The 16,597-nt window shown below is 40.7% G+C and overlaps 1 protein-coding gene across 2 annotated transcripts in view; it reads left to right on the top strand.

Moving 5' to 3' along the window:
- Window positions 1-16,597, top strand: part of LOC128660496 (NFX1-type zinc finger-containing protein 1) — a 325,702-nt gene that overhangs the window by 304,083 nt on the left and 5,022 nt on the right. For both annotated transcript variants that reach the window (XM_053714391.1, XM_053714390.1), the window contains exon 17: window positions 2,444-2,539. In XM_053714391.1, coding sequence (XP_053570366.1) covers window positions 2,444-2,539 — 96 coding nt within the window. The remainder of the gene's footprint in view (window positions 1-2,443; window positions 2,540-16,597) is intronic.

The raw sequence follows: 16,597 nt of genomic DNA, 5'->3' as shown, positions 1-16,597 counted from the left end.
CAGACGCCAGCCTATCAGGCTGGGGAGCTGTTTGGGGTCCTTCAATGCCCTTTCAGTGTGGCCTCAACTGTCTTTTGTCTGGTTTATTAGATTCCAGTCGGACAACATTACCTCAGTGGCTTACATCAACTACCAGGGAGGGACTCGGAGCTCCTTAGCCATGAAGGAGATGACTCGCATTCTGCAGTGAGCGGAAGCCCATGATTGTCTCCTATCTGTGCCATCCACATTCCAGGAGTGGACAACTGGGATGCGGATTTTCTGAGCAGATAGTCTTTTCATCCCAGGGAGAGGGCTCTCCATCCGGAAGTGTTCTCTCAGATTACCCTCCAGTGAGGGGTTCCAGAGTTGGATCTGATGGCGTCCCGCCAAATGCCAATGTTCCAAAGTACGGCTCAAGGTCAAGAGATCCTCAGGATGTTCTGATAGATGCTCTAGCAGTTCCTTGGAGGTTTTCTCTGACATATCTGTTTCGTCTGTTTGCTCTCCTTCCACGAGTCATTGCTCATATCAAGCAGGAGAGATCAACGGTGATCCTAATAGCTCCTGCATGGCCTCGCAGGATCTGGTTTGCGGATCTAATAAGGATGTCATCTCTACCTCCATGGAGGTTACCTCAGAGAAAGGACCTTCTACTTCAGGGTCCTTTCCTCCATCCAAACCTAGATTCTCTGAAGCTGACTGCTTGGAGATTGAATGCCTAATTCTGTCTAGATGTGGTTTTTCTGAAGTATTCATTGAAACTATGATTCAGGCTCAGAAACCTGTTACTCGTAAGATTTGCCAAAAGATATGGTGTAAATATCTTTATTGGTGCAAATCTAAGGGGTTTTCCTGGAGCCGGGTGAGGATTCCCCGTATTTTGTCTTTTCTTCAGGATGGCTTGGAGAAGGGTTTATCATTCAGTACCCTAAAGGGACAGATTTCTGCTTTATCTATCCTTTTGCACAAACGTCTGGCAGACGTACCAGATGTTCAAGCCCTTCTTACAGGCCCTGGTTAGAATCAGGCCTGTGTTTAAGCCTGTTGCTCCACCGTGGAGTCTTCATTTAGTTCTTAAAGTTTTGCAGCAGACGTTTGACCCGATGCATGTTGTTGATATAAAATTGTTATCCTGGAAGGTTTTGTTTCATGTTGCTATTGCTTCTGCTCGCAGAGTGTCTGAACTTTCTGCTCTGCAGTGTGATTCCCTGAATCTTATTTTTCATGCTTATAAGGTGGTCCTTCGTGCTAAATTGGGGTTTTTCCCTAAGGTGGTGTTGGATCGAAACATTAATCAGGAAATTGTTGTTCTTTCTTTTTGTCCTAATCCTTCTTCTCAAAAGGAACGTCTTTTGCATAACTTGGATGTTGTGCAGGTTCTAAAATTTTACTTGCAAGCTACTAAAGATTTTCAGCAATCTTCTGCCCTGTTTGTTGTTTTCTTTGGAAAGCTTAAGGGTCAGAAGGCCACTTCTACTACTCTGTCTCTCTGGTTGAGAAGTTTGATTCATTTGGCTTATGAGACTGCTGGACAGCAGCCTCCTGAGAGACTTACGGCTCATTCCACTAGGGCTGTCTCCTCTTCTTGGGCTTTCAAAAATGAAGCTTCTGTGGAAAAGATTTGCAAGGCAGCAACATGGTCCTCTCTGCATACTTTTTCCAAATTCTACAAATTTTATACTTTTGTCTTGGCCGAGGCTTCTTTTGGGAGAAAGGTTCTTCAAGCTGTGGTGCCTTCTGTTTAGGTCCTCCTGCCTTTTTCTCCCTCCCTATTCATTCCGTGTCCTCTAGCTTGGGTATTGGTTCCCACTAGTAATTGGAATGACGTTGTGGACTCTCCATGTTAGTGGAAAGAAAACAAAATTTATGCTTACCTGATAAATTTCTTTGTTTCCGGACATGGAGAGTCAACCCTCTTTTTAATTATAATTCGGCAGGTTTTTTTGAGTAAACCTCAGGCACCTTTTCACCCTTGTGTTTATTCTTTTTCCATTTTCCTTCGGCTGAATGACTGGGGATTATGGGTAAGGGAAGTTATACTTAACAGCTTTGCTGGGGTGCTCTTTGCCTCCTCCTGCTGGCCAGGAGTTGAATATCCCACTAGTAATTGGAATGACCTTGCCCGGAAAGAAAGAAATTTATCAGGTAAGTATACATTTTGTTTTTCCACTTTATCTCTCTTGGCTTACTGTTAGCAGGATGATAATTCAGGAATTTTCGTTGTGTACAAACTCGTTGTGTACAAACTCGTTGTGTACAATTTTCGTTGTGTACAAACTCATTGACATTGTTTAGTTTCACTGTTTAATATGAGGGTTGCTAAACAGACCAACTTATTGTTTTATTTTCATATTGTTTATATAAAGTGAAGCTTTTTTCTTTTTTAATAGAATGGTCTCTTAATCAAACACTATCTTTTACACCTACTTCTTGTAACTAACTCACTGAACATTTTTTTCAGCATCGCATGAGGCCTGAAATTGCTCGTTTGATAACACCACATATATATGATCGACTGGAAAACCATGAGTCTGTTCTCAATTTTCCCAATATTAAGGTAATTTTTCAGTTAATAATAGAATAAATAATAAATGTATTTATAAATATTCACACGAACACTCCACCCCACACATATACACATATATACATATACACACACACCTACATGCTACAGGAACTCACTACCCTCCAGGATACAATATCATATATAATAGTTGAAACTACAGGTCTTACAAATGATGCCTAATGCTGTTACTGAGAATATCTTCATTAATGTTTACAATGGTTTGCTTATATTGTGCATGCTCTAAATATATTAGAATAAGCTACTTTAAGTCTTTATAGCACAACAACCATTTGTTGAAAAGCATATCTATGTAGGCTCAGGAGCTGAGAGTTTGCTGTTTGGTGGATGCCACTGGCTCATTTAATAAAGGATACCAAGAGAATAAAGCAACATTGATAGTAGAAGTAAATTGGAAAGTTGTTTAAAATGTATGATCCATCGAGGTTCCGGAGGAGGAGCTCAGGTGCTTGGTCAGGTGAATCACCTGTGCAGCAATTCCTCCACTACAAGCCTTGGCGGTACTTTCGCGCTCAAACCCACTGTCTCAGGTTTTTGGCTTGGTTAGCTAATCCCACCGCTTCCAGAACCTACACAGTGCCGTACCTATGCACTGGGCTGCTTATTGCAGCAGTTATAAGACTTTATCCCCTTTCCTCATATATTGCCTTACTAAGGGGTAATATCTAAAGGAGTCTGCTGTCTCTCCCCTACGCTGAACTTCCTTTATACAACCGGAGGATTTGTCCCAAAGCAGCATACCACACTATAGTCTTACCCGCTGTTCTTCTTCCCCGCTGTTCTGAGACCTGTAGTGTTACTGACCCCCCCCTACGATCTTACCCGGTTAAAGAGAGGTTTCCTGCTGCTGATATCCGGCATCGTCTGCGGACCCGGGGTTCTCTGCCCGACTTGGTCTCCTTCACAGGTCGTCATCAAGGGAGGAGAGGGGTGGAGAGGCTTGGAGCTCGGCACTTCCTTTTCGGTCGCGTAGTCCCCTCCCACCGGTGCTGCGTGAGGGGACCCGACCGCTGCTCGCCTCCAGGAGTACCACCCAGACATCAGGCGAAAAAATCCCCGCTGCAGTCTCGCTCTCCGGACTGGCCAGAATCCTTGACAGATGAGCGACAGCTCACATCCTCAGCGGTCCTGAATAGGCGCCCCCTCTCCCACCGGTGCTGCGCGAGAGGGGTCGCTTTAGAGGGGGGTCTCCCTCGGTCATGGATGTTCCTCAGATCTCCAGCGGGTAATATTGATGATTTCTTCCTTTCCTTCGGCTATTTGAAAATATCAGCATTATCCTCCCTACCCCTGTCTTATAAAACTACATTTCTCAGATAAAGCCAAAACCTGGTAAAGGGGGATAAGGAGGGACAAAGGCAAACGATTAACAGTTCAGCACTTAACCTGGCCCTTATGGGCAACTCACTCATCACTTAATGGGGAAAGCTTTATCCCCTTGGATAAAATAATAAGCTACTGGACATTTTCTCTGTCTTTTCTGTTTTTGTCTTTTCATGTTCCTGTCCTAGATTGTTTAAATTCACTGAAAGGAACTGTTTACCCTTACAATATAATGTTTAATAAATTAGCCTCTTTGTTGTAAGCATTGTCCACATTAAGAAGCCTATATCCACCCTAATTTTCAAGTAAGCTGTGCTGGTTGGTTTGTAGGGAAAAGAGAAGAAGGGAAAAGAAAAAATTTCCCTTATTTTTTTTTCTTTTTTTTTTTGGATAAATTAGACATGCTTACTAATTTTGTCTGAAACTGTAAAGGGAAGAGGAGAAAATATATTTCTTATATCTGTAAAATCACTGTGAACTGCTAATCATTATATCTCTTCTTCCAAAAATGTAATATTATATCCTGCATTGCTGACTTAGGGCCATACTCTGTCATCTTTTCATACAATATATGTGACTTTAGAACTATAATTCTACTGCTATTTGGTCTATGTTTAAATTTCCTTGTTCTTGGTCATAGTTATGGTTGATTTATCTCATCTGTTTAAAATGAACAGAACAGGCTATCTCCTAATATTTTTCACTATCTAAGGTAGTTTTCCACCACACATAATTTTTCTGATAAGACAGTATCTCTTTTCTGTTTCTACTGTGGGAAAAATTACAGGGGCACATAACTTAATATAATAGACAAGCCTTGTCTTGATTTAAAATCACATTGCCTTTTTAATATAACCTTACATTTGGCCTCTAGCTGTAGGTAAAGATTTGCAGGGGAAGAGAGAGAACAAAACTATGAGAACTAGACTACTTTGAGGCTGTACCTTTTTTTTTTTTTTTTTTTTTTCTTTCCTCTTATATCTGTCACAAACGGGCTAGAAATTTTATATCTACACTTAAAGTGTCCCCGATTAATCACAAATGTAAGTAGACTTAATTACGGCCCAGGCTAAAATATTTTCTTAATTACCTCTATAGCAAATTAGTAGGAGATACTTATCTAGACTGTAACTGCTGAACAAATTAACAATTTTATTCCCTATAAGAAAAAGAGGGAGAGACTTCATACAGACTTTACTTATTTTAGTAAGTATCCTTTTGGTCTCTCTGAGATACATTACAGAAGCTTGAGTACTTCTTAGCACTTTACCACCTGAACTTTTTATTAACTTCATATACTTGAATCTGTAGTAAATTCACAACTATTTCAGCCTCACTCTAGACTCTTATTTCTCTCTCCTTTTCTGCTTTATAATTTTCTCATTCCAATATATTAACCTAAAAACACACATTTAGAAAATAAATAACTACAATATACCTTAATAGACACCAATAGAGCAGTTCAAGGGTAGATCACGCACAAAGCAGTTTCTAACTTCACTGTCCTGTTCTATAGAACATTCATATAATTAACTTCCTGACTGCCTTGTTTCTTTCTCTCCCTCCTTCCTCACACGTTCCTCCACCACCACTTCCTCACACTCTCATTTTCCCGGATTTAACCCCCCCGGGATCTTCGCATTCACTCTCCCCCCCCCCCCCCTTTTTTTTTTTTTTTTTTTTTTTTTTCTTCACTTCATACGCTTACACACACTCACGTAGCGTATGGACAAATTCCTTTCCACTTCATCCAAGACACTTTCCCCAAACATGGCAGCCAGGCAAAGGGACAAGAAATCTAAGAACACTCATGAACTTGCTGCTGAGATATTACCAACTTCACCTCACAGGGTAGCCATTCCTGAATCTATTACCTTACAGACTCTGGTTACTAATATATCAGATGCTCTTGCTCCTAAGTTTGAAGCCCTCAGGACAGAGATCAAACAAGATATTCTGTCACTATCTCAAGAGATCAAACAATTTTCCAATAGAATTCAGGAAGCAGAACAACGAGTGTCAGATCTGGAAGATCTAACAACAGTTCATAGTTCAAAGATTGAGGCATCAAGTAGCAATATTCAAAAAATCTATGACAGACTGGAGGATCTAGAAAATCGCTCCAGAAGAAATAACATACGCATAATAGGCCTTCCAGAGGACAAGCAATATGACAATCTAACTTTTTTTATATCAGACACACTTATTAAAGCCTTAAAAATTCCCCCAACTTATCATCCAATTATAGTGGAGCACATAGAGTAGGCAATCCTCGCTTAGGCACTAAAAATTCCAACCGTCCGAGACCTATTATAGCGAGGCTACTTAATTTCCAGGATAGAAACATGATACTACAATACTATCGCAAAAGCCAACCACTCCTCATAGATAATGTAACGATTCTGATTTTCCAAGATTTTTCAGCTCACACAGCATCTAAAAGAAGAGAGCTAGCTCCCATTTGCACTAAGTTCATACAAAACGGACATCGTGCGACTTTAATTTACCCTTTTAAACTCAGAGTTGTAGTGAATGATATAGTACACTTTTTTGAGGATGCCCAGTTGGCTGAGAGCTTTTTTCAGACAGTAAACTCCTAACTCCACTAGAAGATGATACCCACAATTGAAGGAAAGACAAGTCTTACGACTAGGGAATCCCCTTGGGTCGGGGATGGTTTGGTTGATTGTATGAATGGGCATAGATTGCTTTGTTTTTTCTTGATTTTTTGTGTTTTGTTTTCTTTTTTTTGTGTTTTTTCCTTTTTTTTTTTTTTTTTTTTTTTTTTTTTCTCTCACTTTTGTTCCCTCCCTGTCTCTGTAAATGCCACAAGAGATAAATAAATTGAAAATAGTATCATGGAATGTCGGAGGCATTTCGACCCCCATTAAACGAAAGGCGATACTCGCCCATCTACGAAAGGTTCACGCCGATATCGGTTTCCTCCAAGAAACCCATTTAAACTTAGAAGAATCTCTAAAATTAAAGGCACAATGGGTTAAGGAAGTTCTTGTAGCACCAAGTGTAGGGAAAAAAAGAGGTGTGGCTATTTTAATTGGGAAAAGATCTGAGGTGAAGGTTTTGCACTCTGAGGCTGATCCTGGGGGGAGATATATTATGGTAAAACTTAAGCTTGCCCAAGTAATTTACACTCTTTGTAATGTGTATGGCCCAAACACCTCTGATCCAGACTTCTGGAACCTAATTCAATCAAAACTCTTGCTATTTAGTGAAGGCCATTTAATCGTAGGGGGTGATTTTAACATGGCACCACAATGCCCCCTCGATCGTCTCAGAAATACGGCTAAACACCTAAAGCAGAAAAAAGACAATTTAGACTCTAAAATACTTAAGAAAATTAAACATAATCTTGCAATTCGTGATATTTGGAGAGTCCAAAATCCGGAAGTCCAGAACTATACCTGCCTCTCTAAAGCTCACAAAACCCTTTCCAGGATTGACCTATTTTTAATCGATGAACACCTACCTATAACAAAAGTTAAAGCAGGAATAATGCCTATTCTCTTATCTGATCACGGTCCCATCTCCCTCGAATTATATCTTGATCATTTTAAGCCCAAAACATCGCGATTTTTTTTTCCTTACCATCTCACTACAGACTTAAAATTTAAGAATTGGATCAGAAACAAGTTTACTGAATACGCTAATTTTAACAAAGATTATGTGCAGCGCCCAGAATTATTCTGGGAGGCTGCAAAGGCTGTGCTTAGAGGAGAAATCTTGGCCTACGCCGCTACGCTATCTAAAAAGATTAAGCTGAGAGAAAGGGAAATGTGCAACTCTCTGGTTAACTCATATAACCACTTCCTACTTGAAAAAACTCCCTTAAACTGGGCAAAATATATCCGTGCTAAAAATATTAGAGATACCTTCTTACTGGCCCAAGAAACCTACAGAGAACTCAGATTTCAAGCCAAATTATACAGATTTGGCAACAAATCTGGAAAAATGCTAGCCAGATTAGTTAAAAACGAAGGAAACAAACCAAGGATAGAAAGACTCGCACACAATGGGAAGCAAGTAATGAAACCAGAAGAAATATCTGATCTATTCATAGAATATTTTCGAGATATATACACATGTAGGGGATATGATGCTGCGATTGCTTCAGAGTTCTGGAGCAAAATCACTTATCCGATAGTCTCGGCCGATGAGATAATTAGCCTTAATTCTCCTATTTCAAGAGAAGAAATAGAGAAAGTAATCTTTAACCTCTCTCTCAATAAAGCAGCGGGCCCGGACGGACTTCCGAACGAAGTCTATAAAATTCTATCACCTGAAATAATACCTTATTTGAGTAATCTTTTCAATGATGTTTATCTTAACGGCAAATCGGTCTCATCCTCCTTCTCCTCGTCATTTACAACTTTGATCTTAAAAGAAGGGAAGGATCCATTGCAAAAAGAGTCATATAGGCCAATCGCTTTATTGAACTCTGATTATAAAATTATGTCTTCTATCTTAGCAAATAGGCTACAGACCATTTTACCCAAAATAATTCATACAGACCAAGCCGGTTTTCTTAATAAGCGAAACTCCGCAGCAAAAATTAGAGAACTTCTTGTTACCCTGGATTATATCCAGAACCTCCCCTCTTCTGAAGCGGAGGGAGAGGACACCCTGGACTTAGCCATTCTTTCAATTGACGCAGAAAAGGCGTTTGACTCAGTGACATTTAATCATATATTAACATCTCTAACAAACTTCGGACTTAAAGGAAACTTCCATAGATTTCTAGATAATCTGCATAATCAATCTCAAACAAGATTGATAATAAATGACACTGTTTCATCCCCGATCCCAATGGACAGGGGGACGCGCCAGGGTTGCCCTCTCTCTCCGCTTCTTTTTGATATAGCTATTGAGCCTCTCGCAATCATGCTAAGGGAATCTCTTGATGGCATAAAAATTCGGAACTTTGAGATAAAGATTGGACTATATGCCGACGATCTTTTGATCTATCTATCTAACACAAAGCTTAATATACCAAGACTTCTTCAAATAACTGACCACTTTAGCTCTTTCTCAGGATACAAAGTGAATAAATCAAAATCTGAGATTTTCTGGTTGAGGAAAAATAATAGCTCTATCATAAATACCCCATTTAAAGATGTCTCCGACTCCTTTAAGTATCTTGGGATTCATATACCGACTAACTTTAGAGACTTATATAAGTTGAATATATCCCCTATACTAATTAGCATTAAAGAGAAATTAAAGGATTGGCAGCATCTACCATTATCTACCTCTGGCCGTTCAGAATTGTTTAAAATGATTCTTCTTCCTAAGCTCCTCTACATTCTGCAGAACGTCCCTTTAATCTTGTTGGAAAAAGATATTCGCTCAATCAATACTGCACTCATACAATTTATATGGCAAGGGAAAAGATCCAAGATATCTTTTACCAAACTTACTGCACCAAGGGAGTATGGAGGCATAGCAGTGCCAAACATTAGATTTTATAATCTCATCTTCTTAGCACGTATAATAATGGACTGGATCTTCACTAAGAATTATATTCTTAATAATAAACTTGAACTTAATATCTGTGAACCATATTCTCCAGTGGCTTTAATCCATTGTCTGCCAAAGAAACTTCCAGAAAAAATCAAAAGACTTAAAACTATATATAATCCTATAAAAGCATGGTGGAAAGTAACTAAACTCTTGGCAATAACCAGTATTGTTTCAAATTATCTTCCCATGATAGGAAACCCACAATTCCAAGCAGGGATAAATTCCGCTGTCTTTAATCGATGGCACAACAACTGCCTGGTTAAGATCTCCTCTCTGATAGATAGCGAAAGAAAGTGTATTAAGTCTTTTGAGGAATTGAAGACTGAATTTAATCTGGTTAACAAAGATTTTTTTGCATATTTGCAAATAAGACATTATACCGCTGAACTAGTTAGAGAAGCTGACTGGTGCTGGGCGCTAGGTAAGTTGGAAGATTGGCTAACTTTAGCCAAAAATGGCTTTATGTCTATTGCTCCGTGTTATCGCATACTCACTGCCAGTAAAGCCACCCCTATTCTGGAAGGGTTGGCAACGATCTGGACCTCTCTAATACCTCAAAGTAATATTGTATCAAAAACTCTTCAGTTATCGATTAATAAAGTCGCATCTACCACCATTTCGGCTACCTGGCGAGAGGCGCATCTTAGGCTCCTTCATAGGGCTTATTTCACCCCGGAGAGAGGCCTCAGAGTGCATAACCAACAATTCAATAAATGCCCCAAATGTTACTGCCCTGCAGCAGATTTGATACATATGTTCTGGCAGTGCCCCAAGATTAGAAGATTTTGGAATAAATTGGAATACTGGCTTAAAAATGTCCTGAAAATTGAAATAACTACTTTATCATTATATCAAATTATTTTATGTTTAAATATTAACAGTAGCGCTCGGAGCAATGAAAAACTAGTAAATCTCTCTATTTTGGCCTCTAGATACTTGATCTGTAAAAAATGGAAAATGAGAACTTTGCCAACCATTATCGAAGTCAAGAATTATCTAAAAAAACAATGCATACTAGAACAAAAAGATACAAATATTGACAAAGAATCGGATATAAGAACATTTTTTAATAAATGGGCATTTTTTATAAAAACATTTCCAAAAAGGGAAATTGATTTCTTGATTTTCCCATTTAAGAACTCAGAAATAGTTCTTCTTGGCATTTGGTAACTGGAGATAGAGAGCGGTGAATAAAAATCCCCCTCTCTCTAGTCCTTTCCCTCCCCCTTTTTTTTTTTTTTTTTTTTTTGTGGTTTTGTGTGGCTGCATGTTGTATGGTGTAGTGCTATGGCCTGTCTTAACTAGTGGTGACTACTGCCACGTCACCAATCTAGACCCTGACTATAAAATTTGACCTTATACCCAGATTTGGATAAGGAATCCACTATGATGATAGGAAGAATAGGGAACACCTTAGAGTATATATAATAGTGACCTTGCTGCGAGATCTCAAAGTTCTCAGCTATCATAGATGAATCCTGGTCTGCCTCTGTTACAGAGGTGGGTACCGACGATCAGCCCTTACATTCACATAATATTAAGTCTTTTTCTCTTCTCTCTTTCTTCTTCTTTCTCCTTCTCCACTTATATACTGTAAAGGTCATAATGACTGAGAATATCATATACAGGGAGGCCATAATGATTGAGAAACTGTTAGGATAGGAAGTAAAAAAAAAAAAAAGGAAAAATCCTCCTGCAGAGTATACAATGTAATTTAGAGAAACCATGTTTATATTGATTAATATTTCTGTTGGTAATTTCATTTGATTTCTCTGCTGTCTGTTTTGGGCCCTGCGTGGCGCCAATTATGTTTTTTCTTTTTCTCTCTGTATGCACTGCTGGATATAAATAAAAGTATAAAAAAAAAAAATGTATGATCCATCTGAATCATGAATGAAAATTTTGAATTTCATATTCCTTTAAGTAAAACTGTTTGTATCTGCAGTTGTTCCAGACAACAAGGTTAGTCGTGGTCATTGTGCTAATATAAAGTGCATTATTTTGCTGTTCTTATCTGTTAAAGCTAATTACAGGAAGTTATGTAGCAGGGTTAGCCTTAAAGGGACATTCCGGTCAAAATATAAATATACATAGATTAATTACATCTCTGAAAAGAAACATATTTGCAATATACATGTATTGGCAACAATGTTTCTAGTAAAAGTTATCACTGTTTTAGTGTTAGCATTTTTCTCTGCACGTGCATGTGAAACAAAACAAGAATTTCACAGTGCACCATTATTTTAAATACTGCAGATGCTGAGAACATTAGTGGGGCTTGTTTCATGTCAGCCATTAATAAATTGAGTCATTACCAGATGGCACAGCACCTTAGGCTCTCTGAGCAAGTGCTGTGTTCAAAATGCTGGCACATGGTGCATACTTAAATTCACTGTGGAAACAGGTATAGCTTTTATTTGAAGCATTTTTGCTAAAACACGTATATTACAAAAATGCTCCTATTCAAAACTGAATTGTATCCACGTGGATTCCAATTTTGGCTGGAATGTCCCTTTAAGAAGTGCTTTTTTAAAAAAATCTGAGAATTAGAAAATCTACACTTTTCAGAGTGCAATTGCATAAAAAGGTGTTTCTTCTAAAGATGTGGTGAGTCCACGGGTTCATCTTAATTACTGTTGGGAATACCACTCCTCGCCAGCAGGAGGAGGCAAAGAGCACCACAGTAAAAACTGTTAAGTATCACTTCCCTACCCATAAACCCCAGTCATTCTCTTTGCCTCTAAGTGCATGGAGGAGGTGAAGTTTAGTGTGTAATTAAAATACATTTTTCAGTGAAGATGGATTACTTCGAGCAAACTGCAGGGTATAGCCTTATTCCACATTAGTATTTGCGGTCGAGCTGTGGTGGCTTTAAAGCAGTGAGAACTTGCAAAATGGTGCTTGCTGTGTTTCCTTCACTTAGGCTGCCCTGACTTCAGATATCTAAGTTAGTTACTTTGCTATCTGCTCTGGACCTAGTCTCTGTGAGGAAGAGGTATCCTCTCATACTTAGGAGCTGTCTTTCATGTCGGACAGCTGAGCAGGTAAGTGGGGGTCTTCCTAGTGGGAGAGGGGCACTTAAGATTCCCTGTGGGAATATACTAAGGAAGACATTAGCTCACTCCTGGAGTCAGGGTTCGCTTTGACATGTTTGCAGGCACATTGTGATTGGGAGAGACAGTATGGGACACTTTGTGTTTAATTGAGTGCTCGTTTTGTGTAAGCACTGCGCTGATGTTTAGTTTTCTTCTCTGTTCCGACGAACGGTTTAAGTTATAACCACCCCCCCTCCTCAGCATCCAGATGAGAGGTTTTCGTGCCTTCCAGGCGTCTGATTACATCATCGGGCCTGCTGTCCTAGTGCTGTTCGCTGCGGAGGTGGTGAGGGAGTGCATAGAAGTCGGAGTTCCGCTTCAGGTGGTGGTAAGGGCACCTCAGTGTACTGAGGTGCGGAGGGAGGCTAAGTTAGAGGTTACATTTTTAAGTAAATAAAATTATTTGAATTGTTTCTTTTTCAATCTAGCTTAGTTTTACTTTATAATTTCTAGTTGAATAGCGCTAACTGTTTTCGGTTGGCTGGGGTAATAACCAGACATGTCTGATATGGATCAGGAGTCCACTCAATTTAAACCTTGTTTATTGTGTTTAGATGCACAAATTGCAGCCCCTATGCAGTTCTGTTCTTCCTGTGTTAAACAGACATTACAGGGTAAAGATACGTTTTTGTTACCAGGGCCTTCTCCTATTTCGTCCCAAGCCTCTATGGCATCTAACACTGTGTCCTGCGGTTCCTCTCTTACTCCCAGTGGAGCATTTTTAAAGGCAGAAATTGCTTCACAGGTATCCTCAGCGGTATCTGCAGCTCTGGCCGAGTTTTCCAAATTTTCAGGGAAGCGCAAGAGGAAATCTAAAAGTTCAGAGACTAGGGTATCTGTTACTAATTCTGAACCTCAGGTTCCTCTAAGATCTGAGGACGAGGTGCACTCTCTCTCAGAGGGTGAAATTTCAGATTCGGACAGAGCAATGTTTTTTTCTGATGGTGAAGGATCTTCCTTCAGGTTTAAGCTGGAACACCTCCGATTGCTATTAAGGGAGGTTTTAGCTACTTTGGATTGACTACTTTGGAGACTCCGGCGGTAGTCACACCTAAGACGTCCAATAAACTTAGTTTTTTTGATGTTCCTTCCTCTTCTGAGGTTTTCCCGGTACCGAATAGGGCTAAGGAGATCATAGCCCAGGAGTGGGAGAAGCCAGGAGTGGCTTTTACACCTTCTCCGGTGTTTAGGAAAATGTTTCCAGTAGAGTCATCGATTAAGGAATCTTGGGCTGCAGTGCCCAAGGTAGAGGGTGCCATTTCTACTTTGACCAAGAGAACTACTATACCTTTTGAGGATAGTTGCTCCTTTAAAGATCCAATGGATAAGAAGATGGAGGCTTATTTAAAAAAGATTTATATACATCTTGGTCTTCAATGGCAACCAGTGGTATGTATTGCCACGGTAACTAGTGCAGCCTCATACTGGTTTGACGCATTGACGGATTCTCTACTGGAGGAGACGCCTCTAGATGAGATCCAGGACAGGATAAGCGCTCTCAAGTTTCACAATTCCTATATCGCTGACGCGGTCTTGCAGGTCCTTAGATTGGGTGCTAAGGCCTCCAGTTTTGCTGTTTTGGCCAGACGGGCTTTATGGTTAAAGCCTTGGTCAGCCGATGTTTCATCTAAGGTTAAACTGATGGCTCTTCCTTATAAGGGGAAGAACTTATTTGGACCGGGTTTGGCGGAAATCATTTCTGATATCACAGACGGGAAAGGGTCTTTTCTGACCCAGGATAAGAGAGCAAACCAAAGGGACGTCAGCGTAATTTTTGTTCCTTTCGTAACTTTAGTTCCTTTCGTAACTTTAGAGGAAAGTCATCCTCGTCCAAACAGGATAATAACAAGCCATCCTGGAAGCCAAACCAGTCCTGGAGTAAGGAAAAGCAGACCAAGAATCCTGCGGCTGACTCTAAAACTGCATGAAGGGGTTGTCCCTGATCCAGGCTTGGATCAAGTAGGGGGCAGACTTTCTCAATTCGCCCAAGTTTGGTTAAGAGACATTCCAGACCCTTGGGCGGTGGAAATTGTCTCTCAGGGCTACAGGTTAGGATTCAAGGGTTGTCCTCCCAGGGGCAGGTTTCACCTTTCCAGGTTATCTGTAAACCAGATAAAGAGAGAGGCATTCTTAAAATGTGTAGAAGATCTTTCGGCTCTGGGAGTGATTGTACCCATTCCAAGATTGGAACAGGATCTGGGATTCTACTAAAACCTGTTTGTAGTTCCTAAAAAAGAAGGGACTTTTTGCTCGATTCTAGACTTAAAATGTCTCAACAAATTCCTCAGGGTTCTGTCCATCAAAATGGAAACCATTCGAATAAAGGATGCATAATTACAGGTTCCCATTCACAGGGATCATCACAAGTTCCTGAGGTTTGCATTTCTAGATCGTCACTTTCAGTTTGTGGCCTTACGCTTCGTTCTGGCTACGGCTCCCAGGATATTCTCAAACGTTCTAGGAGCTCTATTAGCGGTGGTTCGATCCAGGGGGATAGCAGTGACTCCCTATCTGAATGACATTCTGATAGGCCCCTTCCATTCCTCAGGCAGAATCTCACACAGAGAGGTTACTAGACTTCCTCCGGCCTCACGGGTGGAAGGTGAATCTGGAGAAGAGTTCTCTGGTTCCAGCTACAAGAGTAGTGTTCCTAGGGACAATCATAGACTCTGTCCAGATGAAGATATTCCTGACGGAGACCAGAACGAACACGCTCCTATTGTTGATCTCTGCAGGAGACGCCTCTTCCCTCAGTTGCCCAATGTATGGAGGTAATTGGTCTAATGGTTGCTGCTATGGACATAGTGCCATTTGCCCGATTTCATCTGAGAGCTCTGCTGTTGTGCATGCTCAGGCAGTGGAACAGAGATTATATGGATCTATCTCCGAAGTTAACTCTAGACCAGAAAACAAAGGATTCTCTCAAGTGGTGGCTATTTTGCGATCACCTGACCCAAGGCACCTGTTTTCAGAGACCTTCTTGGGTGATAGTAATGACAGATGCCAGTCTAGTGGGCTGGGGCGCAGTCTGGAATTCACTAAAGGCTCAGGGTCTTTGAACTCGAGAGGAATCCGAGCTGCCGATCAACATCTTAGAGCTGAAAGCAGTTTACAATGCGCTGTTGGCCTGGCGTCAGTTAGCCTTGAGCCAGTTCATCAGGTTCCAGTCTGACAACATAACTTCAGTGGCACAACTCAACCATCAGGGGGGAACTTGGAGTTCTCTAGCTGTGATGGAGTGTCTCGGATCATTCAGTGGGCAGAGGACCACTGTTGCTGTCTGTCAGCCATCCATATCCCAGGAGTAGACAACTGGGAAGCGGACTTCCTAAGCAGACAGACTTTTCATCCAGGGGAATGGGAACTTCATCCGGAGATATTCTCCAGATTGATATCCAGATGGGGGATTCCGGACCTGGACCTCATGGCGTCTCATCAAAATGCCAAGCTTCCAAACTACGGTTCGAGGTTGAGGGATCTTCAAGCGTGTCTGATTGGAACTTCAACATGGCCTACCTGTTTCCACCGTTTTCTCTTCTGCCTCGGGTGATTGCTCGCATAAGACAGGAAAGGGTGTCAGTGATCCTGATTGCCCCAGCTTGGCCTCAAAGAATTTGGTATGTGGATCTGGTGGAGATGTCATCTCTACCTCCGTGGAGGCTTCCCCTGAGGAAGGATCTTCTTCAGGGACCTTTCCTTCATCCAAATCACGTTTCTTTGAAGCTGACTGCTTGGAGATTGAACGCTTGATCCCTTCCAAGCGGGGGTTTTCAGAGTCTGTAGTTGAGACTATGGTTCAGGCTTGTAAGCCTGTTACGAGGAAAATTTACCGTAAGATTTGGAGGAAATATTTCTTCTGGTGTGAAGACAAGGGATATTCTTGGAGTAAGGTTAGAATCCAAAAAGTTTTATCTTTTCTCCAGGAGGGCTTGTTTGTAGAAGGGTTTTTCTGTTAGTACCTTGAAGGTCAGATTTCAGCCTTGTCAGTGTTATTGCACAAGTGTTTGGCGGATGTGCCAGATGTTCAATCTTTTTGTCAGGCCTTGGTCAGAATTAGGCCTGTGTTTAAGGCGGT

Source organism: Bombina bombina, chromosome 5, assembly GCF_027579735.1.
Source record: "Bombina bombina isolate aBomBom1 chromosome 5, aBomBom1.pri, whole genome shotgun sequence".
NCBI lineage: Eukaryota > Metazoa > Chordata > Amphibia > Anura > Bombinatoridae > Bombina > Bombina bombina.
Note: the sequence above shows the minus strand (reverse complement) of the source record. Positions and strands in the feature narration are given on the sequence as shown.